This window comes from Pogonomyrmex barbatus, unplaced genomic scaffold (genome assembly GCF_055798465.1).
Source record: "Pogonomyrmex barbatus isolate J1 unplaced genomic scaffold, ASM5579846v1 scaffold11, whole genome shotgun sequence".
Classification (NCBI taxonomy): Eukaryota; Metazoa; Arthropoda; class Insecta; order Hymenoptera; family Formicidae; genus Pogonomyrmex; species Pogonomyrmex barbatus.
In genome coordinates this window covers 527581-555110 of record NW_028297107.1, presented here as the reverse complement: position 1 = coordinate 555110, position 27530 = coordinate 527581, and the positions used below count along the sequence as shown (strand labels likewise).

General features: G+C 37.6%; 1 protein-coding gene and 1 long non-coding RNA gene across 8 annotated transcripts in view; one reads left to right on the top strand and one right to left on the bottom strand.

The window, feature by feature from the left end:
* Positions 1-864: 864 nt before the first annotated feature.
* The window catches only part of Pax (paxillin), a 28488-nt gene continuing 1822 nt past the window's right edge, over positions 865-27530 (bottom strand). Inside the window, exons 1-11 of one of the 7 annotated variants that reach the window (XM_025219438.2) lie at positions 19404-19562; positions 18281-18462; positions 16551-16711; positions 8586-8763; positions 7940-8072; positions 7162-7363; positions 5273-5563; positions 4995-5168; positions 4298-4528; positions 2348-2468; positions 865-2282 (exon numbers count right to left, since the gene is read on the bottom strand). In XM_025219438.2, the coding sequence (XP_025075223.1) occupies positions 2137-2282; positions 2348-2468; positions 4298-4528; positions 4995-5168; positions 5273-5563; positions 7162-7363; positions 7940-8072; positions 8586-8763; positions 16551-16711; positions 18281-18374 (1731 nt within the window). In that variant the 5' untranslated portion in view covers positions 18375-18462; positions 19404-19562 and the 3' untranslated portion in view covers positions 865-2136. Of the gene's footprint in view, positions 2283-2347; positions 2469-3459; positions 4130-4297; positions 4529-4994; positions 5169-5272; positions 5564-7161; positions 7364-7939; positions 8073-8585; positions 8764-16550; positions 16712-18280; positions 19564-21639; positions 21771-24493; positions 24629-27530 lie in introns of those variants that run through there. The other 6 variants (XM_025219437.2, XM_011645760.3, XM_025219439.2 and 3 more) reach the window with 6 other exon arrangements.
* Positions 10989-26417, top strand: LOC148937687 (uncharacterized). Its single transcript, XR_016137987.1, has 2 exons — positions 10989-11239; positions 22086-26417. It is a non-coding gene; the product is annotated as an uncharacterized LOC148937687 (long non-coding RNA).

The following is a 27530-nucleotide window of genomic DNA, read 5'->3' as shown; positions in this document are numbered from 1 at the left end:
CGGATTCACGAGAATCAGACTTGTTTGATTTTTTCCCACCCGAAAGCTTCAGCGAACTGTTTCCTATGCTGGACTGACAGTTCCTCCAGCTAAGGCGTGCCGAGACGAACGCCAGGCCAATGTCGAATTGTTACATTGGTAATATCGGAAACTTTAGCAGTATAGAAAATAGGATACAAAAGAGAAAAGAAAGGGAAAACTGCTTTCGAAAAGTATCATTATAATATATCGAGCGATGTATCAGTTATATATCTAATTCAGAGCAATGAATCAGTTTATCTTTGTGAAGAGCGTTTCAAGCGAAATAGACAAAAATTGTTATGGAATGAATTTCAAGCAATGATTTCCTGTTGATTATGTAAATATTTTGTAACAAAGATATATGTACCTGAATTTATTTTTTATAGTGAGTTAATTATAACTGCAACATTTTTTTTTATTATTTAGGTAATTATTCTATAAAGAGGATCGAAGTATAATTAATTGGAGAGACTTCTAACACATCCTTTTAAGGGAAAGTCCGATCTTTATGAAAAAATATGTTCGTTTTCCTCCCTTTCTCTTTTGTCATAAATTTCGGATAATAATTTTACGCAACACAAGTAATAGCACAACACACATTATTGTCTCAAATATCGATTGATATTAATAGTGTATCAAATTTTTCATAATGCAAAATTAATAACATTATTATTAAAGCCGGTGATGTTGTTAGCTATAAGAATATATTTTTGTATATATATCTAAGAAAATAAAAATTTTCTTTAATTTATTTGATGTAATAAGATACATGAATAGTTTTCCATAGCCACGACTGGTAAGTTTTTTTTACGTACACATATACACAGATGAATTACACAGATGTCTATTTGAGAGAAATTTATTGTTAAAATTTATTACACATGTCTATATATTGTATATTATTGTATATTATTTTAATCTTTTCACTGTACTACAAAATGCCAAATAAATCTTGATCTAATGGCAATTTTTCATATCCTGACTCTGCATTAAAATGTCATTTGTACACGGTAATGTGAATTCATTCTGTATATCTTTCTGTGTAATTATTTCAATTAATTTTTTTTATGTAATGATATGCGATATTGCATATGCGGGGGTGTATGAAACATGTAGCACAATTTGCGTGATAATGATAAAAACTATTAATGCTATTTAAATATTTTATAAATATGGGAAAGTTCCTAACGTACAGAAAGAGTTTTCGTTAAGGAGATATTTGGTGGCAAAAATTCGATCATACAAATATTTGCTCGAATGAATACATCGTGTATATGTATATACTAGTACAAGTATATTATTTTATTTTGAATTGCACTTTTTTAAAAATATATGTGTATATTTGTGTAAATTTGTCAAAGTATCATTAAAAATAAAATAATATAACTGTAATTCGTGTATTAGATCTTACTGATACAAATTATTAATAATGATAAAAACTATTATAGCACCCTTTTCGTTAATCCTTAAATGACAAACTCGAACTGAGCAGTTTGAGAAACGCGACTTTCCATGTAAAGTTCTATAAAATGTTCTAGAAGACAAAGATTATACAAAGTTTCTTTCGTATCTAATTATTTTTAATAAATTTAAATTTTCTTTTTCTCTCACACTCGCGCGATTTTTTAATTTTATTATATACTTTAACAGTTCATACTCTTGAATTAAGATTTTTATTAAAATTTATTCTATATTAATCAAATTTTTGGAGATTTGAACTTATACATGCATGGAGATAAAATACCTTGTTTAATTTCATTTTCTCTCAAAAGAAGAAATTAAAATATAATGAAATATACGATCTCGTTAATTTAAAAAAATAACGGTCATGACAGAATAGTATATTCTTTAGTCTTTCATCTTTTATAACAATTACAACCCTACTCATGATTTTGTATATATTATCTAAAGGTGAATATTATTTAAAACAATGGAAATTCTAAAAGACTAATTTAGACAAAGTAAGTCCTCGTCTCGCGCTTTTATATAGACAATCAAAGCAAGTATTATCGTATACTTATCTTATTAGAAATGATAAAACAATGTCGAGAGAGAAACAATGTCTCGTTTCGTTATATTACAAAAAAGAAAATAATTCCGTAGAAGACGAATTATTTATCCGAAGAGCTTGTCAAAGCAGCCATGGCAGTAAGGCTTATCGTTTTGTTCCTTAAACGTGCCCTTGTTCAATTGTTTTAAACAAAACGCGCACACAAAGTGCTCGGGATGGAATTTGCGGAACATTGCCGTTATGCAGCGACCTAAAAACAAAAAAATATTAGCATCGTATTAAAGATTTTAAATTTCAATGATTTGACGTATTCACCGGTAATAGGTTTGTGACAGCCCGCGCACAAGGATCCCCTTTTAGCATGATAATGTGTCTCGCAATACGGTAATCCTTCATGATCGAAGAAGGAACCGCCCTGAAACTTCTGTCTGCAATCCTGCAACACGAGAAATGCGGATGCGGTTGAAAATTATTATAAGGAGATATGAGTTCAATAAACTGGCAAAATTCTGTAAATTTAAAAAAAATTTGTTTCTGATTTAAATATATTTATATCTCTGAAAAAAATGTTAAGAAAATATATGTAAATGTTATTGTCACTAAAACAAATAGGAATATGTTACTAATATAATAATATAGATAGAATCAATAATGATAAATAATTTCTTTAAAGAAAAATTGTTTATGAATATATAAATTTGACATATGAAATTGAGAATATAGCAATTTAGAAATACTCCGTATATACTATATTGTTCGTAATTTCGATCTCGTGAATGAAACGAAATTTATGTTAACATTAAACATAACACTAAATAAAAATGAATAATGGCTCTATCTTTATCAATAGATAATGAAAAAAAAAATATAGTACTGCCAGATGAATCGAATTTTTAATATACGTTCACTTGACTCGTTTCAATTAACTTTTGTGTGTGTGCATTCGCGCGCGAGCGCGTAGTTTTACACACACACACACACACACACACACACACACACACAAAATATATATTATTTATATATATATATATAAAATTTTATTTGTGCGTGTATTTTGTGTGTGTGTGTGTGTGTATATATATATGTATGTATATATATATATATATATATATATATATATATATATATGTACATAATATTTGTTTATAAAGTTTTTTTATAAATATTATTAATTTTAATTGAGAGAAATCTCAAATAAATTCTTTCATTCCTCTCAAGATAAATTTTTAACGTCAATTCGATTCATTTGCTATTACTATATAACTTGAGGAAAGTATTTCTCATCTAAGTCATCTATAACATAATGGCGTCGTCATTCACGGCGTCCAGCTTGGCTCTTCCTTGGCCGTGCCTGTTGTCGCAAGACACGCGTTTCTGAGTCGCTGCGCGTATGTATGAGACAGCCGACTCCCAGTGTCATGTGTGTCTTTTTGTTTTGGGGTTGTTTCTTTTTTTGGGGGGAAGGTGGGGGTGAAGGGGGTAGGTTTATTTCTTTACTTCTCATAAACAGTACTAATAATATTCGCGCAGCTCGACAGAATTTCTCTCCATTGTCAAGAGCTCGATACAATGTCAAGGCGCGAGAACGCTTGAAAACGAAAGCAGCTAGCTTGTATTTGTGCCTTCCTTGAGAATATGCCCTGTAATACGGGAGTGTTGTGTGCGATGCGTGCGGAGAATATGCGTCGCGCGATGCGTCTGTGTGTCTGTGCGTATGTGCGTATGTGTTTCTTTTTTTGCAATGCGGAATCGAAGCGACGGTGAGACTCGTTTCCCCACTCTCGGTCTTCCTCAGCATTCAAGCTAAATCACCTGTCGGAAGATCGGGGAAAGTGGCTCCGCATTCATAGAGCCAATAGGGCATACAGGGAGTAACATATCATGCGGGGGGAGTAATTGGACGACAGTGACAAAGAAATTCGAAAACTTTGACATGAGAGAATCGGCACGACGACATGAGGCGGCGGGATGAGAGTGGCGTCCTTACGCCTCTTGCTCTTCCTCTTCCTCGTCGTCGTCTACTCCGACGCACTTGGGACACACCGGTTGTCCCTCCATCGCGTAGAAGGACTTTCCGGAGACCGGCTTCTTGCAATCCTGTAATTGTCAAAGTTTAATGCGCCTGATTGCGTCTCGCGTGACGTTTTCTCTGGGATTTTATGGAACTTTTTAGTACGCGCGAGAGAAACAAGGATGCTGACAAAGTTTGCGCTGAAAACAAAATCTGGTGATGAGGTTGGCGAATCTCGCGAGCGTGATACCTACTCTGCAGACGAAACAATCCGGATGCCATTGGCTGTTGAGCGCGGATATATAGTTTTCCATGATAGCGCGGTTGCAGCCACCGCATTTGGGCGCAAACATGTCAAAGTAGTCCTCACGGCAATATGGCTTGCCATCTCGCTCGTGGAAGCCCTCCTCGCCGAATTGCTTACCGCACTGGGCGCAGAAAAAGTGCTCGGTGTGCCAAGTTTTCTCCAGGGCAGTCACGCATTTCTGGAAGAAAAAAAATCTCTTTCAAATATATTCATGCGATAAAACGTTTAAAGACATCGAGAAAAAGAGTATAGATATCGATTTTCAGCAATGTCCCGATTAGCTCACATTTGGAGTGATTACTGGTTGATTTCAATTAAATTACTTCTTTTCTCTCTCTGTATTAAAATCAACAGCATAATCCAGAGAAAGATAAGAGAAGACTTTGTTGAATTAACATTTAAAATTCGTCCTTAATCGTGAATAGTTTTATTTTATCTTACGAATGTTAAAGTTCGTCACGTCGTTCAAATAATTTATGAGTGCAAGGGATGAAAAGTTTGAGGACACGCGACGGGATAAGGGTTTATATCAAGTCTTTTACTTTTTTTCCATGAAACGTTCTTCGTCCCGATTGCAAAATTCGCGATTACGATTTGAACTCTTCTCCTCTGAAGAGTTCTGGGAATGAACTCTCAGAACTTACGTCGAGAATAGGCCCGTTGCAATAAGCGCAACGGGGCGAGAACAAGTTATGATAGTCCGTCTCGCAGTAAGGATGTCCTTCCCTCTCGAAAAAGTTCCGCGTGCCCAATTCCTGGTTACAATGAGTGCACGTGAAGTGTTCCGGATGCCACGTCTTGCCCAGAGCTGTTATCACCTATGCAACAAGAATGTTATCGAATGTTATCAAAAAAGGTGTCCAATCGCTGGGTATATCAAGTTAGAAGTCGGTCACGACGTCTAACGTCGGTCGACGACTACCTGGCCCACGATGGGCTTCTCGCAGGCGCTGCAGCATCCCTTTTGAGTTGTATTGACACCCTGACGGCTCATGTCGGCCTGGAGATTGCCGAGCATAGAATCCAATTGGTTCTGCTTGAGGGGCTGGCTCTCACCCGGCTGGTAGAGATGAGTTGTATGGGTCTCGGTGATATGTACCCGAGTCTGTGTGCCCTCAGCGGGCAAAGGGCTCTGTGAGCTCTTGGTAGCCTTGTTAGGTTTCGCGTACGGGGAGTCGGTCACCGTCTGGTGCTGATGGGTGCCGCTATTAATCTGCAAAGACACGTGGATCGTAGGTTCGAGCGCATAAAAAATACGAGCGACAACTCTTCGTCCAAGAAATAGAACATAGACCCTTCGATCTCGAGATTGGTAAAATGAAACGATGAGGAATCGAAAGAAAGAAAGAAAATATTTTCTTTGCGATCTCTTCGATTCGTTTGCCGCTTTAAAATGTAAAAAAAAAAAATTCCTCAATCTCGAAATCGATTATCTCAATTTCTCGGAAGGCTAAGACGGTTGCACTCGTCGACGGTCGCACTGAACCCTCGAAAAAAAAAAAAAAAAAAAGCTGTATAAGTCCCCCAACGTAAGTCTTACGAGTCGGTACCAATCGTGCACGTGTCTGTATGCGTATGTACGTGTCAAGTGTAGAGAGATGTGCTCAAGGTTGGGGTACCGATTTGACGGGCAAGGTGAGAGAAAAGGGATGTCGAGTGTCGGGATGTCAAGGGTGTAAGAGTCCGCGAGGCGGATCAAGATATGAAGAGGTATGAAGAAGTATGAAGAGAAGACCCACGGGTGAGACGGTAAGACGGTAAGGATGGAAGATGTCGATCGCCACGGGTGAGCTTGCAGACTGGCCGAAAGCTCCGGGTGTTCCGGCAAGTCGCCCCGACGCGCGAGTGCCCCACCTCTCCGGTGGCTTCGTCTTCGCGGCCTCCTCCCCCCCCCCCCTTCTTTCTCCCCGCGGCCGCGGTAGAAACGGGGGAGAGTATCTAGCGCGGCTCCGATGGTCCTCGGCTCCACGGTGATGGCGAGGTGGTTATTTTCGTATCGTGGGGAGCCAAGAATGGGCAGGAGTAGATTTAACGCTCCGGTGTTTTCCGATTCTGCGGTAAATCAAAGCGGCGGGCGGTTGTCGGGGACAGCTTGTACCTGTTTCGTCGATACGTGGCTACACGTGGATCCGTATATGGAGGGATAAGACAGCAAATCTTTTAGATATTTGAATGATATTAGACCTGGCGTGTTGTGCGCAACACGATGCAAAAACAAGAAGCAACATATGCTGACTCTTTCGAGATACGAGATTAAAAACATAAAAGAGCGCGTAAAAGAGCGCCCGTTCGAAATTCATAACAACGAAACGAATAGAGTTTATTTGACGATTTTAACGTTGGTTAACACGTGAAAGCCGATATGAACACCGAAAGAGAGTTATTCCTTTATTAATCCTTAAAGAATGGCTCTTCAATTTATAACTGTCTCATACTCATCTTTCAAATTTGCAAATTATTCCTCTTGTTGATATGACTTGCTATCGTATTTTAAACATTTGATATAGACCTGAAAAATAATTTTGTTGGACCATCAAAATAATTGTATAGAACGTTCAAATTGGTTAGTAGAATATAAAAAAAAAAATCTTTTGCAGCGTTATCATCACGCTTAAAAGTCCTGTATAATAATTTTATGTCCCATGTAACATGAAATTACTTTTCAGATTTGTGACCTCGACCAAGGCTTTAAGCTTCTCAGTAAAAAAAAAAACTGTTCTTTCGACAACAAGGTATTGAGATGTCAACCACTCCACAAGGATTAATCGCATTATGTGTCGCGATTGCGTGATTTATGTTACAGATGAATACCTTGAATTCGGAAAGCGAAGCCATTAGATCATCCAGCTCCTTGGTAGCATTACTCGCGGTATGACCGTTAGGGTAACTCCTGTGAACTTCGGTTCGATTCAGTGAACCGTGCTGACTGGAGGGATAGCCATCGTAGACCGGCTGTATCTCCGTGGATGTCTCCTGTATAGTGACTCTCACCTTTCCATCGGCGGGGTAGTCTCTGCTCGAAGGAGGGAAGGGACAAATAGTCCATTTTACCAAACGCGAATTATCTCGAGGATTGAAATCCTCATTAATCACCTCAGCGAGTTCGAAAACACAGTTAAAAATTAGTTTTAGAATCAAGAAAAATATTCTCATACGTAAGAATATTAATCTTCTTAAAAATTTTGTAATTTGATAAAAATTTGAAGATGTTTTTGATCGAATTTGCATGGATGCATTACTTTTGTTTTCAACTCAAGATTAAAAAAAATCTTCTATATGAAAATTATAATATTCTTGCTGAAATACGAAGAGAATATCTATACTTACATCAATATTAAAAATTTTTTTTTAAGAAGATTATAACATTCTTACTCATATATATAAGAATATAGTCTTGATTTAAGATTAATTTTTTTTTTGTGAAATTTTTGTGAATGTCCATAGGGTGGACCGATAATCAAAGTTCAAACTCTGTCCCGAAATTATTAATGAGAGAGAGCTAAATGTTTAAAAGCAGCCAACCTGCTCGATAAGCAGCTCTTTTGTTCATTGTTTTGGGATTAATTTTGCGCGCACATACAAAGCTCACCCGTTAGGCACTGCGGTGCTTAGTTCTTCGAGCAACGAGTCGACGGTGGGTCGAGAGGCTGACATGCTACTTGAAGAACGGAGCATGGGGCTGGTCGCACCCCCGTTCACTCCACTCGTGGATACGCGGCTGTCTATAATCATCAAGCCATTCTATGCGATAAATCGCTCCTAAGAAAATTGTCTTTCCCGAAAAGTTTGACAATATATGGAGAAAATTTCATTAGAAAAAAAAAAAAAAAAGAGAGAGAGAAGAATGTTATCAATATATATTATTGTACCATCTTATAAACCTTTCATCTCGAATTTAAAGTATTGCTTTTTTTTAATAACAACTAATATTTTTCTCGAACAAATTTGAGAAAATCGAAATTCTGTTCGAATTTAATCAAAGAAAGATTAATTGAAAAATAAAATATCGTTAATTGCTTATTTGTATTTGCAAAATTTAATTCGCGAAGAACCCTTATATTCCATCATTGTTTAAAAAAAAAAAAAAAAACACAATTCGTTTAAAAAGACTTACAAAGATTGCAAAAATATATAATAGCGATTTAAATCTAATTTTTTTTTTTCTGTGCGAGAGTCCCGGTGTATCGAAAAAAAAATTAACCATTCGGGAAAGAGTTAAGAATCTAAATGATAACCTCTTTCTTGATAGTGAGCATTATAACGTGCGTTGCTCAAGTCTTGCAGGAGGGTGTCCAACTCAGAAAGATTATTATTGAGGGAAGGCATCTTGCTCCCGGCACTGGTTTGCGCGTAAGACGCGCCTCCGGTTTTACCCATGGTTTCTTCTATCGCCTCGCGGTTTTGATAAGTCGGCTACAACATTCGAGAAAAGCCGCGATAAATGTTGACGCATTGACGTGCCAGGCTCCTTCATATCATAAATGCATCCATCAAGAATTCGATTCAATCTACCAATTTTGTGGAATGAAAAGAATTACATGTGTCATCGGTCTCGAAAACTCAATTCTAAAAATTCAATTCTAATTGATATATTCAGCTATTAAGATTCTAGCTCAATAATCATTTTCTTTTTTTAAATATTTGATCTGGATTATACGCTGATATAGAGTCCTAACAAATTTTCGCGTTTTGCAGCATTATAAGCTAATTAAATTTCAATAATAAAATGTCGGAAGCGGTTAGAAAAATTACATTTAAGAGATTTCTTCGGATGAATGGATAGTATGAAGATGGCTTGAACGACAGCTGCGATTTTCTGCGTTCATCCAGGTGTTCTTGGCTTGTTAATCGACAAAAAGCAATGGCCTGCCAAGTTTCCGCAAAGTGCATTATTATTTAGAACCATGATGTCATTAGAATCATTATGCGGCGTGTGGAACATCGTCGTTCAGGACATGCATTTTTAGTCTCGACAGAGTCAATTTTAGATTGCTTTTAGCCACGAGGGAAAATATTCCAAAAATACATAATCGCAATTACGAGATTCCTTTGATTTAAAAATGTTGAATAACATCAAATAAGGTTTACTAAAAAAATGTAACATGTAAAAAAGTTTTTGAAATGTCATATAATTTAACCAACAGAAACACAATGTGATGATATTTATGTAAAATATTAATATTGCATAAGTAGTAATGATTTTTAAAAAATAATATTCATTTTTTTTTGTTTTATATACAAGATTTGTTTATTGTTTACGTTGTCAAAGCTAATATCAAAGAGTTAATATCATGTTTTACTAGTAAAGCAAAGATGTTTCGATTGCGAAATCGGTCTCTCGCGAGAAGTTCATTCTGGCTTGTTTACCAAAATTAAATTTGATGTTTGACGTCAAGCTAATCGATGGTCAAATGCGAGCTGCAGCCATCCGTAACGGTAAATTGGAGCTTTTACGAGAGGTCTTTCAAGAAGATTCGTAAATGAGGCGTAGCGAAAGTAGCACAATTTGGGTCAGTCTTAATAACTCTACATAAAAATATATCACTACTGCAATTTATTGGTATATTTATGGTTATTCTCCTTGTTGTTTAAAAAAATAGTCGCGCAGGAGTTCGGTATAATAAATCTCGTCGTCCTTGTTCGCTTTTCAGAAATTTGACTGCAATTCGTCTATTATTTTTGGATTATTTTTTGAAGGGAAATATATGTGTGTACGATGAAAAATTGATTATTTAATATTTTATATCTAAAATATATAAAATTTATTTCTTTAGTATTGTATTACACATTTAATACAACTCTCACAAATATATTTGTGTATATTTCGACACATTTTTTTATGACTATCATAAAATCGCATCGTTATATCGAAACAGACAATTTTCACGGAATACTGGGGAACGACGATCGTTCAAAAAATAATCCAGAAATAATAGACGAATTGCAGTCAAATTTCTGAGAAGCGAATAAGGACGGCGAGATTTATCGCCGAACTTCCGCGCGACTATTTTTTTTGCAATAAAATAGTATTACGGCGCATCCTGCTGGATGGAAACTAGGTTACACGCTGAGTTGTCGACCTAAAAATATCCACGGTAAGCCAGCAGAAACATGTCAGAAGACGTATCGGCGCTTAGCGGGAAATTTCAGCTGCGACATCACGACTATTAACGCAAGGCTGCGTCCGCAGGATCTTTCGTACGATCTTTGAATCATTCATGCGAAACGTATCCGCAACCGACAATCATAAATAAAAATTTCTTTAACGAATTTACAGTCAATTTTTTATGAAGATTCGAAAACCTGATTTTTTTTTAGGTGTAAACAAATTTCTTGACAAGTCTAGGATTTTCCAAATAGTAGACACCGTGTATAATTATTAACAAAGCATGAAAATACTATAATTATGCTTAATATTAAATTAATTATTAATAAATTACTAATTTTCAATGAAAAATCCAAAATTTTTCAGTTTTCCTAGGAATAAACAAATAATCTTTCAAGAGAGAGAATAGACAAATAGGGAATCTCTGGGAAACAAACACGAACGAGCGAGATTTATCGTCGAACTCCCGCGCGGCTATTCTCTTTGCGATAAAGCAGCATTCCTGAAGTACTTTGCAATCTCTTCCCATTCGAAGATAAATCACGCGTCTCCAGCATGCGCGCAGACCTAATTCGATGCGCTCACGTGCTCGAGCTGTTACCGCATTCGAGGGCGTTTATGCAACGGACTACAACGGCAGATGCAGCTGCAAATGCGAATCGTATTCTGGAATCGTGTCGAAGGCGCGCGCAGGCTAAATTTGCGCGCCTCAAAGGAAAAGCTGAAACAGCCCGCGACCTTCGGGAAAACCGGCAGGATTTTTGGCACTCGGGCGGTAATTCGGTAAGGAACATTATTGTCATTGTCGACGGGTGACATGTCTCGTAACCCGAAGCGTTACAGTATCCAGCTTCGTGTTTAATAACGATATTGAGATAGTATTGAAACAAGCAAAGCATATATACTGATAATAAATGTACCGCTAAATTTAGAACGTTTCCTCACCGCACAGCTGCGATTAAAAATCGATAATCAAAAAATTCTACTTCTTGATTAAGTTTCTTGATCAACTATTGCCTTAAAAGGAAAAATTAGCAACGAACAGAGATATATATATATATATATATATATATATATATATATATCTCTGTTCGTTGCTAATTTTTGATATATATATATATATATATATAAAATACAATTTCTTGTCTTAGAATTGATAATAACGATAAGGAAGATTTTTTTCCCCGGTGTAACTGTGAAGTTAAAGATTAAAATATATCCGCTGTAAAATTTCGTCCGTAAACTTCGCGAAGTAAGCTCGTCGACAATTTTGCCTAGTTGGCCGTCGCGAAAATAGGTCTGGGACTGTATCAAAATTGGACCGCGTCGCATCCGAGAATGACGACTAGTACACACTTGATGACAGATCGCCATAATGACACGTTCCGAGAAGAGTAGTAATGTGAACGTGGAGCGATTTACGCGAGCGCAATTTATTAAACGTTAACGTAGAAGAGGCAGCTGTTGGAAATTTTTTAACTGTTAACCTAACTCATCAATCGTGAAACAGTCGATTTAATCCCTTTCTCTTCCCCCCTCCTCTCTCTTTCTCTCTCTCTCTTCATGAATGTTTTTCCTTGAAATTCCTTCTCAGTTTAGGTAGACGTCATATTTTGTCATATTTTGGTGAACGAAAATATGACAAAATGACAAAATAATGACATAACAAAATTGATTAATTCACCAAAAGTATAATAATATTATAATTTATATAATTTAATGTATATGTTATAAAAATAAATTATATAATAATACTTTATGAATTTAAGTTGTATTTAAAAAAATATAATAATTGAATATATAGATAAATATTATCATGCTTTCAATTTATGCAAATGTATATAATTTACATAATAATAATAATAATTATGTCAAAAATCATTGTTACAATCTACTTTGTAAGTCGTTAAATGATTCAAACGACATATGCCACGTTTATAGTTACGATTACTTGTAACTTGGACTTTAAGAAGTTCATTGACCTAATGTAAGGCGATCTCCTCTATTGTTCGATGCAAACAATACTGATCAAAATAAAATAGCGAAATAACTAACAGCTTTAAAAAGCAATAGATATATTTACCCAATACAATTTTTTTATTATTTCAATTCCTTTAATTAATCATTAATTTTTAATTATTTAATTATTTTTATAAATAAGTATTCGTCGAATCAAATCTTCACATTTGCCATTTCTTTTAAACATTAAAAAAAGTGTATTTTATACAATCTATTTTTCTGATTGAATACAATAGAAGAGTAATCTAACTTTTCAAACTTGATTAAAAATAAAATATCTCGAGAAAGGAGTTAGAAAGCAGAATTGCATAAACGGTTTTACAACTCATACGATTTCTATTGTAAAATGCATCGAAATCGATTCGCTCTGTACGCCCTCAATTCTAGTTTCAATAGACGCGGAAGTTCTCGCTGTGTTAGAAACTATCGAGGGGTAACTAAGAACCAAAACGAAAAGATACATTATATTTGTGTATTCCTGAACATATGAACGCGTAATTAGCGACTCGACGTCACTCGGTGCCTGACGTCGCCAGACTAAAGGTGAATAGAGCCAATTTTTTCTGTTTGCTTTTTTAATTACGAAAAGTGCGATTCGGCGAGGATTGGCGTGATCGGTGTGTCTTCAACGAACGATACGTATATAGTCGGCTTGGCCGCGTTCGACCGCAAATTTTGCAATGGGGAACGCGACACGAGTCGAGAATCATGAATAATAGAAGCTACGCTGCCCTAGGCCGAGCGCGAATCGATAAAATCGGCAGGGAACGTAACAGGTGAAGATCTCTTCGTCGTGGAAAACTCATGGAAAACGCATCAGTTCCGTGCAGCAACTCTTTCATACATACTAAAAAATATTCTTTAGACACGCAGTTTTCAGACGCAGTTTTTACATTATATAATATTATTACATGACTTTTATCTCTCTGCGTATCACATTAGCCTCGATCCTCGATTCTTTTACGAATCAATAATTTTCAATATTTATTTACGACGTATTATTTGACTCTCGAGTACAATGAAGAACTCGGCAAATTCCAAATTAAGTAAAAAAATAAAAGCAGAAAAATACTTTAATATTTAATTATGTATTAAGAATGCGATTATGAATGTCTATTTTTGTAATTTTTATATTTACACTGAAAAAATTATGAATACTTACAAATCGCTCTAAATCTTATTTAAAAATAATACAAAAAAGTTTAGCGACTGGTTTAGAACCTGGATCAAAAATTTTTTCAATTATTTTTAAATAAAATCTAAAATAATTTATAATTTTTTCGTTATAAACAGAAATAACAGGTATAATATATTTAAAAAAAAAGAATGAATGTATTTTTACATTTAAAATTCTTCCTTGTTTTTGGAATTTTTATTAATTAATCAAATTAATAGAAGCTGATTGCTGAAATTGCTCGAACCGTCTGGTAACATCAACTTCGAGCTTGCTTTATTGACTGCCCCATTCATGACAAATAAATTAAGTTCGGTTTGTGTACGTAACCTTCGTATCTGCAGGCACATCCTCGCGTAATTTCTCCCGAGTGAAAATAAAGTGTATGAGAGAAATTCGAGAATCTCTCTCTCTCTCTCTCTCTCTCTCTCTCTCTCTCTCTCTCTCTCTCTCTTCCGACTGATACACGATTCCGTTTACCGCGCACGTTTTCGACGTTAAGCTTGTAGTGATGCTTCGAGCAGTCAATTTTAGATACGATATTGATTCTAATTTTAGAATCCCGCTGTTGCGTCACAGTTATTTCCGACTGCGCTTTATGACTCTGGAGGTTTCTCTTTTTTTTTCCCTCTCAAAACAACCGACGCGGCTAATGCGAAAAATATCGAAACTTGTCGCGAGCGGAAACCGCCGTGGATTTGATTCTCCTCAACGGCATCGCGTTTGCCTTATTCTTTAGCGGTCTATTTTCAAGATTATAACACGAGCGACTCCGTGTCTAAACAAATTTAAGCGGTCGTGCTCTGAAAATATTTCGGAGCGTCCGATCAGATTATTGTTGCGCAAGATCGCGACGTTACGTCTGTGAAACAACAGGAGGAATCGCGCAGATCGAAATTTAATATTAAACATTTTGAAACTTGCTTTATCTGATAGTTAAGAAATATGAGTAACGTTCATTTCTACTAATATATCTATGAGTTTTAATCTCGATTAAGAGAAACATTCCATCTTTATCTTTCTCTCCTAAAATTCTTAAAATTAAAGGAAGATAAAAAGTAAATTAAACTGTAATTAAAGTTAATCTACGTCAATTAAGACCAGTATAAATAAATCATAATTATGATTGTGATATTATTTTTATTTAGAAATATCGACGTCCGAGATTAAAAATCTTAATGATTCTAAATTGGAGTCTGTTGCGCTTGATCCGTAAATATCCATATTAATATTTGTGGCCTTGAAAGCCAGCTGTGGACGATCGAAAGACATTGATGAGAATACGTTGTATCTCGCTAAGACATTCTCGTATCGACAGTTATTAATTATCGGCGAAGAGGTTTATTTATGAATTTTCCCCGCGTGTCACCGCTTTCGCGATCATGACGACGGATTGCTCTATTTCGGGACGTTTTTGTAGACTGGAATCGTAAGACGGCGTTAGTGCCAAAGAGTTAATTTCGTAGAGGAATATCCCATGTATATATGAAAATATATGTTGAAAATCACGCGCATTGTCAGATAAAAAGTTAAATAAATAAAAACAGAAGTGCGAATGTATTTTAATATTTCAGCAGAGACGTGAGGGAGAAGAGAGACGGAGTTTTATACACGCTATTTACTAAATAGCAAATTCTTTTGCAGCCGTAATCGTTGCATGCCGAAAATAGACGAGTTTTCTTTATATCTTTCGCGATCGCGTATATTGAAATATGTCAAACGTCTACGGCACCCCAATGTCACTTTTCATTGGCAGTTTGCACTCGTGAAGACCGCGACGATTCTGCGTTCACCATCGAAACACTTGGCTCCATCTGACGAACCACGTCCACGACTTCAGCAACGTCTCTTCAGGAACGCGTAGCTAAAGTTTCATCGATAAACCGTCTCTACGTTTTATCGTCGAGAGCGATTCTTGCTTAGAAAAAAAAATCTATTCTTTCGAATATCTTTGCGAATCCAACATGATTAGCTGATGCAAAGATAACGACTTAATTCGAAGATTTATTTTCTCTTTCTGCACTGGGCTGCACCAAAACTTTTTATCTCGCTTTTATCAAACTTCAAATATATATAGGTATATGTACAGTGTCAACTGACAAACTGCGGGAGCATATATATATATATATATATACGAGTGGAAATAAAAAGAATGTTATGTACATGAAACTTGGCATAATTCGATGCATTTTCCTTTTTCAAATTTGCATTATATTAAATTCCGTATTATATCGACACCGCGCGATGGTAGCGTCGCAGTAAAAATTAGAAGCTCATTCATCCTTGTTCATCTTTATATTAAGTGACGTGCTGACAACAAAATTTTTTATTGCATTTAATTTCGTTATTACGTGCTTAATCGTGCAGATGTGACTTGTCTCGTACTTAGAAAATTCGTAAAATTGGACGACAGCTAAAATTACCTTTAAATTTTATATGTAAAAGCACATTTTTCACTTCTTTTAACAGCTGTCGTGTATTTTCTGCTTCATATCACGTACCTTTTATAGATTATCAAGAAGAGAAAGGATAGCAGTCATTTTTACAAGTGTCTTAAAGCCATCTCAAGTGTCGTTTTAATCAAATATCTCTTTATTTGCAAATTAGGTGCAATAAATTTTACTATTTTTCTTATTTCCACTTGTAGAATATGCTCTCGCAACTTATCGGTTAAACTTCCGAAGCTGCCTGTATCTATTTCATTTCAAGTACAACGTATATTAGTTCAGCTACAAAAAAATACATCACGAGTCATGATAATGCGACTCAGAGATAACTCGGACGTGCAGAATCCGAAAATTCTCTATGCAGATCTCCGGGATTAGCTGGACTAGCGCGCGCGACAGGCGCGTCCTCGTGACTCCATTAGTGCTCTAATTGCGATTAAAAGGCTCGACGTACCGATTGTGATGGCAGTGGCGATGTTTGATCATACGATCTGTACACGGTGGTCATATGGGTGCGGGCGCCGTTCAGCGATCCGTAACCGGGTGTCGCGTTACCTCCGCCAATGTGAGTCCCCTCCGACGAGACGGTATTCTGCAGGTCCGCCAGCAACGCATCTGAAAATGAAATGAATCCAGGAATTAATTTGCACTCGCGATTAAAATGCGGATCGCGCCGAGCTGACTTCCCGGAAAGTATAAATTTACCGAGGAAGAAAAAAAAAAACCCGGTGCGCGTTGTCTCATCCCTAAATTTATCGAGAATCTCCCATTACTTCGGACTTTCTCGCCGCATTTCGTTGACTCTTATTTCTGTAGAGCCAAACGGAAATTTTATTCGCATTATACAATCGATCCTCCATGCATACCGCATGAAAAATAAACGGTCATATCTTTAATGCAAACATTTGTGATTAAATGGGATCCAATGTAGAAATTTTTAATGCGAATATTTTTCAACAGGCACGTTTAAATTTTTTATTTCTTGTTTATTAGCTTATAAGAAATTAATTCATAACAAATTAACGATTCAAGGATTTTTTTATTACAATTTATGAATTTTACATTGCAATAATATATTCTTATTAAAGCACAATAATTAAAATATATTTCTGTTTTTATCAATGATTAATTTTTGGATCGACAAGTTGTATGTCTCAACTTGATATAAGATTTTTTTAATTTTTAGCAATATTATATTGTTCTGAATTTATCAAATATAAATTCAATAAAAAGAAAAATTATTAAACACAAAATTTTAAAAATCCTGTTTCTCGAATAATACCACTTATTATTTTATTATTATTTGAAACTTATCTCAGTTTAATGCACTGATTATATATTTTTTTACAATAATAATTTTGTAATTATATCGATGATTGATGAATATTATTACGAAATAGAAAATTATATTCTATGAAAACTGATACCGCATTATTAGATCAATCAGGTTCATTTAATTTCGAGTAGTCGTATGTAAAAAAAAGAAATGTCATGGCATTGTTTCACGATGACGTCATACCCGTTGCTTCGCCGTCGTCCTTGACAGCCGCGTGATTGTCACGACGCGTTTAATTTATTTAATCAAAAATACCAAGAGATATTATCTATTTTACGACGTAAATATTACGTAATATCAAATAACTCATGCAAATACGAAATTCACATAGGCAAACGTGAAAACAAACCCAACTTGCTAAACGGAAGTATGATTGTATTTCTGACGGATGCGTCCGTGTACATAAAATTCTTTTAATCAAAAATAATTAACAGATAATTATTTAATATTAAATACACGTAGAGAAATATGAGAGAGTTGCTTGGCACCGTGGTAAATTCAATTTGCAATTTACATTTAACTACATACAAACTATATTTAAACATTTTATTGTTGTACATTCACGTGATGAGAAACTCGTTACGATCGTAAAGATCGAGGAAGGCTATGTGAATCTTCATTGTTGTTCAAATTCACATCCCTTTCCGACCTAACCTAAATTTCTCGTGCGTAGCGTCAATAGTGAAGGATTTGCTTGTTGTATGTCAATTATGTTCTCGTTTAGAGAATTCTTTAGAGTCGGAAGAGGTATCCGAAGGCCTGGGAAGCTAAGCCGATTTATTCGTTTCGTCCGTGACTAAATTGTCATCCAAGCCTAAACCTAAAAAGTAGTTAAAGTGCGTGTTTACCGAGAGTAACGAGATTACTGGTCGCTTTCTCACGATTGTACACCTGGTACAGACTCTCCTCTTCGGGTGCGTGCGCGCTCCGCGTCGTCTCCATCGCGGGATCGCGAGAGAGGCCCGACACACCCACTATTTCAGGAACGTTGAACCTCGCGAGCAGCGGTGGCGAGTTTCAGGCCGAGACTCTGATTGCGCGTCCGGCCCGGCAAAAGTGCGGAGAAAGTGCGAAACCGCGCGGAAAAAAAAATTAGCCTTAAAGCAAAACAAATATTCTCACATAAACAGAAGAATATTATAATCTTTTTAGAAATGTTAGTCTTGATTTCATTGAATTTGTATTGATGTAAGTATCATCTTTGCTCGGCTCAAAAAAATGAGGAACTAGAAATGACTGTAACATTCTTCCTTATGTATGAGAATATATATTTTTAATTTAAGACTAATTTTTTTTTTCTGCTTTTTTTTTCTGAAGGGACAAATGCGCGAGAGAAAAATCACGAGAGCACGAATCCCAACGCGACGTCTTTTCTCGCGCGTCAGGTAGAGATCGGCAGTTTCGCCTATCGCGAAACTGAATCGTCGTAATTATGCAAGACAAAAAAAAATTCAAAGATGTGGAAGATCAATTAAAGTCAACTCAGGAAAGTGATTAAAAACTTTTGCAGAGATTTCATAAAATAGCTTCGACCTTAGAATTATTTAGATCCAGAAAGAATTTAAATTAACCGACGCATAACTTGAAGATGTTATACCGAGAAACAATGGCAATGAATTAATTCACCGAAGTGAGATACGAGAGAAACAAAGTGAACTGAAACACGATGACACTCTATCGCGCTAAGGACTGAGGCTGATAAGAAAAGCAAAGTGTTTATGAAGCGTCTTAGTCTGCGAATTTATCGCGAATCGTAGCCTATCATGCCAATGTTGTACACCCTTGGGATTGTTATTGTCGTTATTGTCACTATATTTAGTCTACAAAACGCGAAGCGAATTACGTAGGCGTACGGGAGAAGTGCGGAAACGCGTTGTTGATCGAGCGCCGATATCGAATTGTAATTATCGCACTTGATAAATCATTATCAAGATAAAATGATAAAATGCAACTCTGTCGTCCGATTCGTACAATTTTTCTCGCGTTCTCTGCTCGCGCACCGCTCCGATTTTTTTCACGCACTGACTCCTGAGGAACGATGACACGTGTCTCACGGGGTTGGGATTTGCGTGCACGCGTGCGAGCGACGCGGCATGCACGGGAACGTCGGCGGAACTGATTGTCATTGAAGCGTGCAGGAGGGCGATACCGCGAGCTGGAGGAAGGAGCAAGGAGGTTGGAGAGGAGGAAGGACATTAAGCAGGCATTAAGACGGTAGTGGGGCACATGCCCGTACGTTAACCGGAAGCTGCGGTGTTCAGAAGAAACGAACGCCTAGGCAGCTGGTTTGCTCCGCGACGTTGACGTCTGATTACGGAGAAATTGATTGCACCAAGTATAAACGTGCGAGCAACGTGGCTTCGAGGAAATATCCAGTTTCAGAAAATGACGGGTTCTTTCAGAGACATCTTTTAGAGACAAAGACTTGATATGTTGAATATATATATCTGGGTGAAACTTTAACTTAAGCCTTGATCAAGGAAAAATGTGATTTTTTTTTTTTTTTAATTTCTAAATTTTAAGGTAAAAATGAAGAAGCAGTTTAAGCAAACTGCGGTGATTTAAGTAAATTTCTTTTAGTTTTATTAAAGTAATTAACTTCGGACGTTGTAAGCGTGAAAATAGCTTCGAGAAATTCCAAAGACGAATAAATGGTCTTTTGAGTAGTGACTAGTCACTTAAAACACTTCAACGTTCTACAGCGAACAATCGTGCGGCATTCCGTAAATACATCGTAGATGGCAGAGGAAGGTCCAAACGCATATTTTGTTATAAAATATTACCATGAAAATCTTCCAAAAAAAAATTGTTTTACAATTAGCAACACACGTATTAAGTATCCTTATAAAAATACTCTATTATATATATATATACTTAATAACTATATTATATATACTCTTATCTTGTATCTTATCGCTTTAAAACTTTTCAATATGAGCTGTTTTTCTTAATTGAAAACATCATCTCGAATTTAGAGGTACTACGTGATACAAAATTAAAAGTGTAACAAGTCAGAATAAATATTCGTATCGCAAACAACAAGTTCGTTATTGTAAAAATACTGAAAACTAAATACGAAGAAGATACGCGCGCATACGTATATTGCCAATGCCTGATTTCAATTTTCAAAAAATATTCGCGGACTCGTTTGAATAAGGCTGTTTGCGCTGAATTTGAGATCGATGCGTCCGTGCGTACATCCCTGCACGTTGCACGCGCGCTGCGTTTTTGCGTTTTTGCGATCTTTTTTGCGCTCCGCGTGCGCCGCGAGAGTCGGGTTGGGTAATCGTCTGAATGAGACTTGAACACTGGCACGAAGCCTGCACGAGCTTATCGAGGTCTATTTTGTACGGCTGATTCATACAGAGAGTCGGACATCAATATTGCGCGTAACGCACGCGTGTATCTTGCGTAAACCGTGAAGGAGGGAACCGTAGAATCGTGACGTTAACAGTATCATCGACCGTCTTCATTCCTATTGCTGCAACATGCCAACTGCCATCAATCTTAATTACTCGCAAGATCTAATCATGATCGCCGCGGGGCCGCGATAACGTAAAACTTGACAGAAACGCATAGAAAAAAAATAATAGTTTTCAAATCAAGAACAAATCTCACATATATAAGCAAGAATATTATAATTTTTTGAAAATTTTAATCTTGATCTGATTAAATTTGTATCGATGCAAGTAATACTTTTGCTCAAGATTAAAAATCTTCTATATGAAAATATCTATATCTTGCATTAATGCAAATTCAATCATGATTGAAATTTTTCTACGAAGATTACAATATTCTTGCTTAGATATAATGTTGACTTAAGATTAAGTTTTTTTCTATGCGGAGAGACCAATTTAAAATCATATATCAAAATCACATATATGCATAAACGTGCATAAAATATAGCATAAAATATAATATAAAAAAAAAAAAATAGAATGATAAAATGTAATATGTACAATTCGAAATTCTTACTTTCTGAAATGTCATTTTCTGAAAAATTGTGATGTTGCGAGGGACACAAATTTTTAATTTTTATAAATAATAAAATATTTCTTAAAAATAATAAATTAGGAGACTAGATTAGGAGACATACGCACACATCAAGGAAACAATTAGCAAGAGACAAGTTGGAACTATTTGAATAATGAGTTATCTATTGTCGAAACTAAGATTTAATTAAAGACGATTCTTAGACAATACTTACTAACGTATTGCTCCCATTTCGCGTGACGTTGAATCGTCGCCAGACGAATCGGTGAAATCGGCGATACAGGCCTCATTACATCTGCCATTTTTACGCGTTTTCGAGACTCTCACGCGGCACTGTTTCTACTCGTGAAACAACAAACAACGCGAGATGTTATAATGTTACAAACTGGCCAAGAGATCACTACTTCAAAAATCAATCCGTAACGAGCGATTCTCATTACACTCCTATGTAAAAACACTGTGTTATCGTTTACAACAAATTACAATCAGAATATAAATATTTTCGATTTTGAATTAATATCAATTTCCGTAATAATGTCTGTCTGAAATCAGACAGTTTCTTTCTTTTTATATCGATATACGAATAGTTTTTCGCAGTAGTGATTTCCAAGCCATTCTGCATTCCTCTATTGTCAATTAAAGTTGAAAATATTCTTTTAGCCAACGAGAGGAGGCGACGAGTGACGCGCGACGGATAGCAGAAGCGACAGATGGCGGCTCGAGGATGTAAACAGACGAAAAGATTCGCCAAAAATATCCGTCGTTCGTTATCGGCAACGATAACCGCGTCCGAATTCTCTGTAAATCACGCGCGAACTGAATCCGCCACGACGTCTGTGTTGTGCTCCAACTTGCTGGCAGCGAGGTAAAAATAAACCTCAAATTAGAGCAGAACTAGCTAGATCCATTCCTAGCTGGACAGTATTTAATCCTACTCCAGAAAACGCAGCCGCGTCTCTGCGGATCAGGTAACGAACGTTCCGTTTCTTCGCGTGGTTTCTTTCTCAATGGATCATGACCGTGATCGCGCATCAGGAATGTCTGGGACAAGGTGTGAACATCTGTTTTTGTAGATGAATCGCCATCTACGAACGACGGTGACCTTCTTCTTGGCGACTCGAAAAAAAAAAAAAAAAAATCAGTTTAATCGTAATAAATTCCGACTTGAGAGAAACTGGCGTTGCGTATCACATTTTTCCACTACACCCCTGGTCTCTTCTATGAATGACGAAGTCGTCGAACAACGAGAAAAACGGAGTAAAAATGGTTCAAATGGACGGGATTATTGTGAAGACGAACGAGATCGAAACGACGAGATTAAAATTTTTAAGATTCTAATATTCTCGCTATATGAAAATATTGTCTCTATTTAAGACTAATCTTTTTTTTTTTGTGTACATTGAACTGCTTCGTACTACTAAAACTGGACACGTGGAGCAGCGCGGGCATACGCGCGTATATACGTCGTCGGAATACAACGGGATGATTCGCGGAGATGACGGTGGGATGATCGATCGGATCCGAGTGTCTGGCGGGATCAGGCGATACTGGCACCACGTGCTGTTGTTGCGGCTGTCGCGCTTACGAAACCTCCGTGTTACGTGAGATCACCCTCCCCTTGGCCATTGGCGCGATTCTCTTTTAACATAGACCGCCGGATGGAACGGAAGCGTCGAGAGACGAGAAGATGTCGAAAGATCCCGATCGAGCAAGAGATTCGTCGGGAATGGTCCCGATCGATAAGCGGATAATGGATAGCCGTTATTGGATTGATCGAAACGTCACATTTCGAATGCGAAACACACCGCGACCTTCACCACAAATCACTACGACGCACCACCCACGCTCCTGAAAACTGCAATCAACGTCGGGAATCGATCGATCGGAGGCTAGGTCTTCTATTCTATTTCTTGCTTGACGATATTCCATACATATTCGCAGAAAAAATGCACTGTTGATTAGCCGCGCGATAATTAATAGTAAAGAGCAAAATCCGATATAGGTTCTTCCCGTTTCCTCCGCCAAGTATGGAGCGATAAGTCGTTGCGAGAGACGTTAATTAGACGAAGTAACGAATCGCGAATGACACTCTTCGCAGCTACTTTTTCCTCGCGGACCTTTTTTTTTTACCGGTTACTCGACCAGGCGGAGTATGCGCGATTCCTTTATCGCACCTTCCTACATATCTACGTCGCGAACAAGCGAGCGAGCGAGCGTAGGAAGTGGAAACCACGAGAGGCTGACCTCATATGGAGGTGCGGATCTTCCAGGAGGAGCGATCGAGAAAGAGGAGATACCTACGCACCGACGTTACCTTGAATCTGATCGATCGATCGAACGATCGAACGATCGAGCAAAGGAACAGGTCGGCAATGTCGTGATAATCTTCGATTAGGACGTCGCGCGCTAATCGCGTATGCGGGTGTAACCGGATCGCCGATCGATCGGCCGAGAGAACCGCCGTATACCGATGGATGTCTAATTGCGTCACGTCCGAGATAAGTAGCAAACCGTAATATCCATACATCCGCAGATGCAGATAATATCTCTTGACATATTTCATGTAACCGCTCACTTGGAAATTCAGTCACGCGTATCGTTCATGCGTGTCTTGATTACGGTATTTAATTAAAATACTTCAAGATCTATTTAAATCCCTAATCGCGCTAATATCTTGAGCTTTCGTCAGAATATTATGAAGTATCTTTTAAGGCTCAACAGCGAGATACAGAAGGTAAAGCGTTAGATGCGAATATATGCGATTAAGGTACATCCTTCACGAATCTTTAATTATTAATAACAAACACACGCACACACACTCACACACGCATAATTTATATAAATATATATATATATATATATATAAATTATAAATTTACTATAAATCTCCAAGAGTCGATCGATTAAGATTTATAAGGCTGATAAAGGAATCTTAGGTACCTTATCTGAGGTATCTAATTAACCGCAGTGAATTCAGGCTTCAGTGAAAGAAGTACGATAAGTTAATACTCCGCAATTAAAGCCTTAACCCGTTTGGCATTCTCGCAGAACAAATACGTTGAACTTACATCCAGGAGGCGAACCCTTCTTCATCGTGATCCTATAAGGCTGATAAGTGTCGCCCGGCTCCACCTTGCCGTACATCGTCCGATCCATCGCCATCCTCGCACACACGCACGCACACTGGCGTAGGAGGAATCGGATGCGCGTGCGTACGCGCGCACGTGTTCACTCACGTGGCGATCGTCGAGTAAACGACGATGACATAAGTCTCCCTCTTCCACCACCAAGCGGTAATTACGATACTCGACGTTGCGTGACGATGAATTGGTAGCTAATTTAACGGGTTAGCACGATGGAAGATTCAGCTTTCCCAAATTACACAGGTTAACAATGAGAGACTTCGTTTTTTTTATCTCGAGGTTTTTTATACTCGCATATAAAATATCCCCAAAAAAAAAAAAATTGTAAAATATAAGTTAAAAGAATGAAAAAAACTCTGTAATTAAAGAAAGTTTAAATTAGATTTTCTTTTTTTTTCCACGCACCCGGAGATAATATTTCGCAATAAATGTTTCCTTTCAATCTGCGCGAAGGGTAAATGAACTTTGGGATATTTAGAAATAAGAGAGTAAGGAAGAAATGGAAGAAACAAAATCTCTCGAAGCACTGTTGAGTGAAATGATTTACTCGATGCTTCAACGGAAGAGGCTTGGCCCTTAACTGTGTTAGTGGCATTCAAGTGGACCGCAAGGCTATTTTAGGCTACTAATTTTAACATCGCGTAAATTTCACTCGGGTCATCTCGAGGAACTCTCCCCGGAATAGATCGATAGATCAAGATAATATGACGTCGGCAAGCACATTTACTCGATTACTATGATTTCGCGGAAGGTGACCTTAAACCTTTCTTCACTTCTCACCAGCACGATGTTGACGGACGACTATGGCCTTCTTTTCAAGACTTGCGCGATTCCGCGATGCAATTTTCGATAAACGACACGATCGAAGGCTAAGTCGGGATAAGGAAAGAACCGTCGGTCGGAAAGAGAATCACTCTCGTGGACGATGTGCCTCGTGAGGGAACAATTGGCTACGCGCGTCCGTTCGTCGTCGCTGTCATTCGTGCCGGAATTTGTGCCGGATCATCTCTGTGGCGTAGGGATTACGCTGAGACGCGAATCGTGGCGTAACGCGCTGACGCGAATCGCAGTGGAGAAACGCGCCGTCGAGACGACGGGAAATTTGTCGCGACTGCACGAACAACACGGACGCGCGACTCTTTGGTGACGCTGCCGACTTGGTGAACGCCGGCGAATAAGAGCAAGATGAAGCTCGCCACGCGCAGGTATATTTCCGGCGCTCACCCGCGCCCAGTGTCACCGAGAGAGAGAGAGAGAGAGAAAGACAGAGAGAGAGAGAGAGAGAGAGAGAGAGAGAGAGAGAGAGAGAGAGAGAGAGAGAGAGAGAGCTCTCTTTCGGCCTGTTTCGCTGTTCCTGGACGCTGTCTCCGCTTTCGTGGAAAGAGAAACCTCGCCGCGGTGAGATAAAATCGGGGGAGATAGGCGGAATAAAATAGAGAAGAGAGTAACGGCCAAGAAAGGGCAGGTAGATAAATAGATGAAGAAAGGGAGAGGGAAATGGAGAGCGAAGGGAAGATAAATGTGGATACAGAGAGAAAGACGAGACGGGGCGAGACGGGGCGAGACGTCGCGACGCTGAAGGGAAGAGAGAGAGAGAGAGAGAGAGAGAGAGAGAGAGACGCCGACACGTGATACATTGCGGCTCCTGGCGGATTCTGAATTGATATTAACACGTTTCGTGTCGCAATTTTATGTGATTTGTTATTCATGCTATGTGGATTGTTGGTAACTACGAAATATGTTTATTATATTTTAAATAAATTGTATTTCATTATAATGAGAAAAATATGAAAAATAAAAATTACATATTCTTATTATAAAAAAGGCCTAATAAAGCTCTGAAATATTTTATGATCTTGTTTCTTTTTATAGCTAAAATATAGCTTTTTCTACCAAACTTGAACGGAAAAGCCCAAGTAAGCATAAGTTATTGGTAATTCTGGCGGCATGAAAAGTGTCAACTAAATTCAAATTTGTCGATTTACTTTCGAAGCAATAAAAATATATATATCGTCGATTAGATACACCATCGTCAACGTATGTCAACGTTGCTAATCGTTATCGGGGTTACCGTGTTATCAATCCACCGACCCTTAAAGATTAGCATGCTCTAACGGATTAACATTGATTTTGCACGAAGAAGAATCATTTGGTTATGTCGCTTCAAAGAAAAATTAAAGAAATCTTATTTTCAGCGAACAGTAACAGTTGCAACATATTAGTAACACTACAATAAATAAATAAATTTAATCGTTTCCACGGGAAAATGACGATAATATTCTTATTTCAACCGCGGCGCGGTTGTTTACGCGACAAATTACTGCCACTGTTTATCAGGCTTTCTCATTTTTATTTCTCTCGATAGTATCGCCGATCAACCCGTTAGCAACCGCGACCGCAGCGGCGACGAGAAATGCAAAACGATGCAAAAATACCATTCACATTCAGCTGTTCTCACCGGAATGCACAATGCGGCTCTTTCACGCGGTCGTCTGAAAAACAACGATACCGACTTCCAATTTATTAAAATTTTCAAACATAAATTCACCGTAAACTCCGCCTTACACGCGGGAGGGAGGAAGGGGAGGACTTTCCCCTCTCTGCCCGTCCGAGATTGTTTCTCTAACACTCGTATCTCGTCTCGTATTTCCGTGCGATCTACGTGGATTCAACTGGAAAAATGTCCCTTCTTACGTCGCGAATGTACCGAGCCACAGCACCATAACGAGTGCGTGACAAACTAATGTGCAGTTGGCATAACACTGATGCAATGAGGTCTCGCCATATAGGAGTACGAGATAATAGTCGCGATCGCGACCATGCCCCTCCAGCTTCCCAGCTTTCCTCCCCATTCTCGCGGAATATTCAGCACGCGGATACGCGACGGTGTCATCAAGTTGGAAACGAGTCGTACGATTTGTTGGATACGTCTAAAAAGAAAACAGCGGGAATATTTCGATCG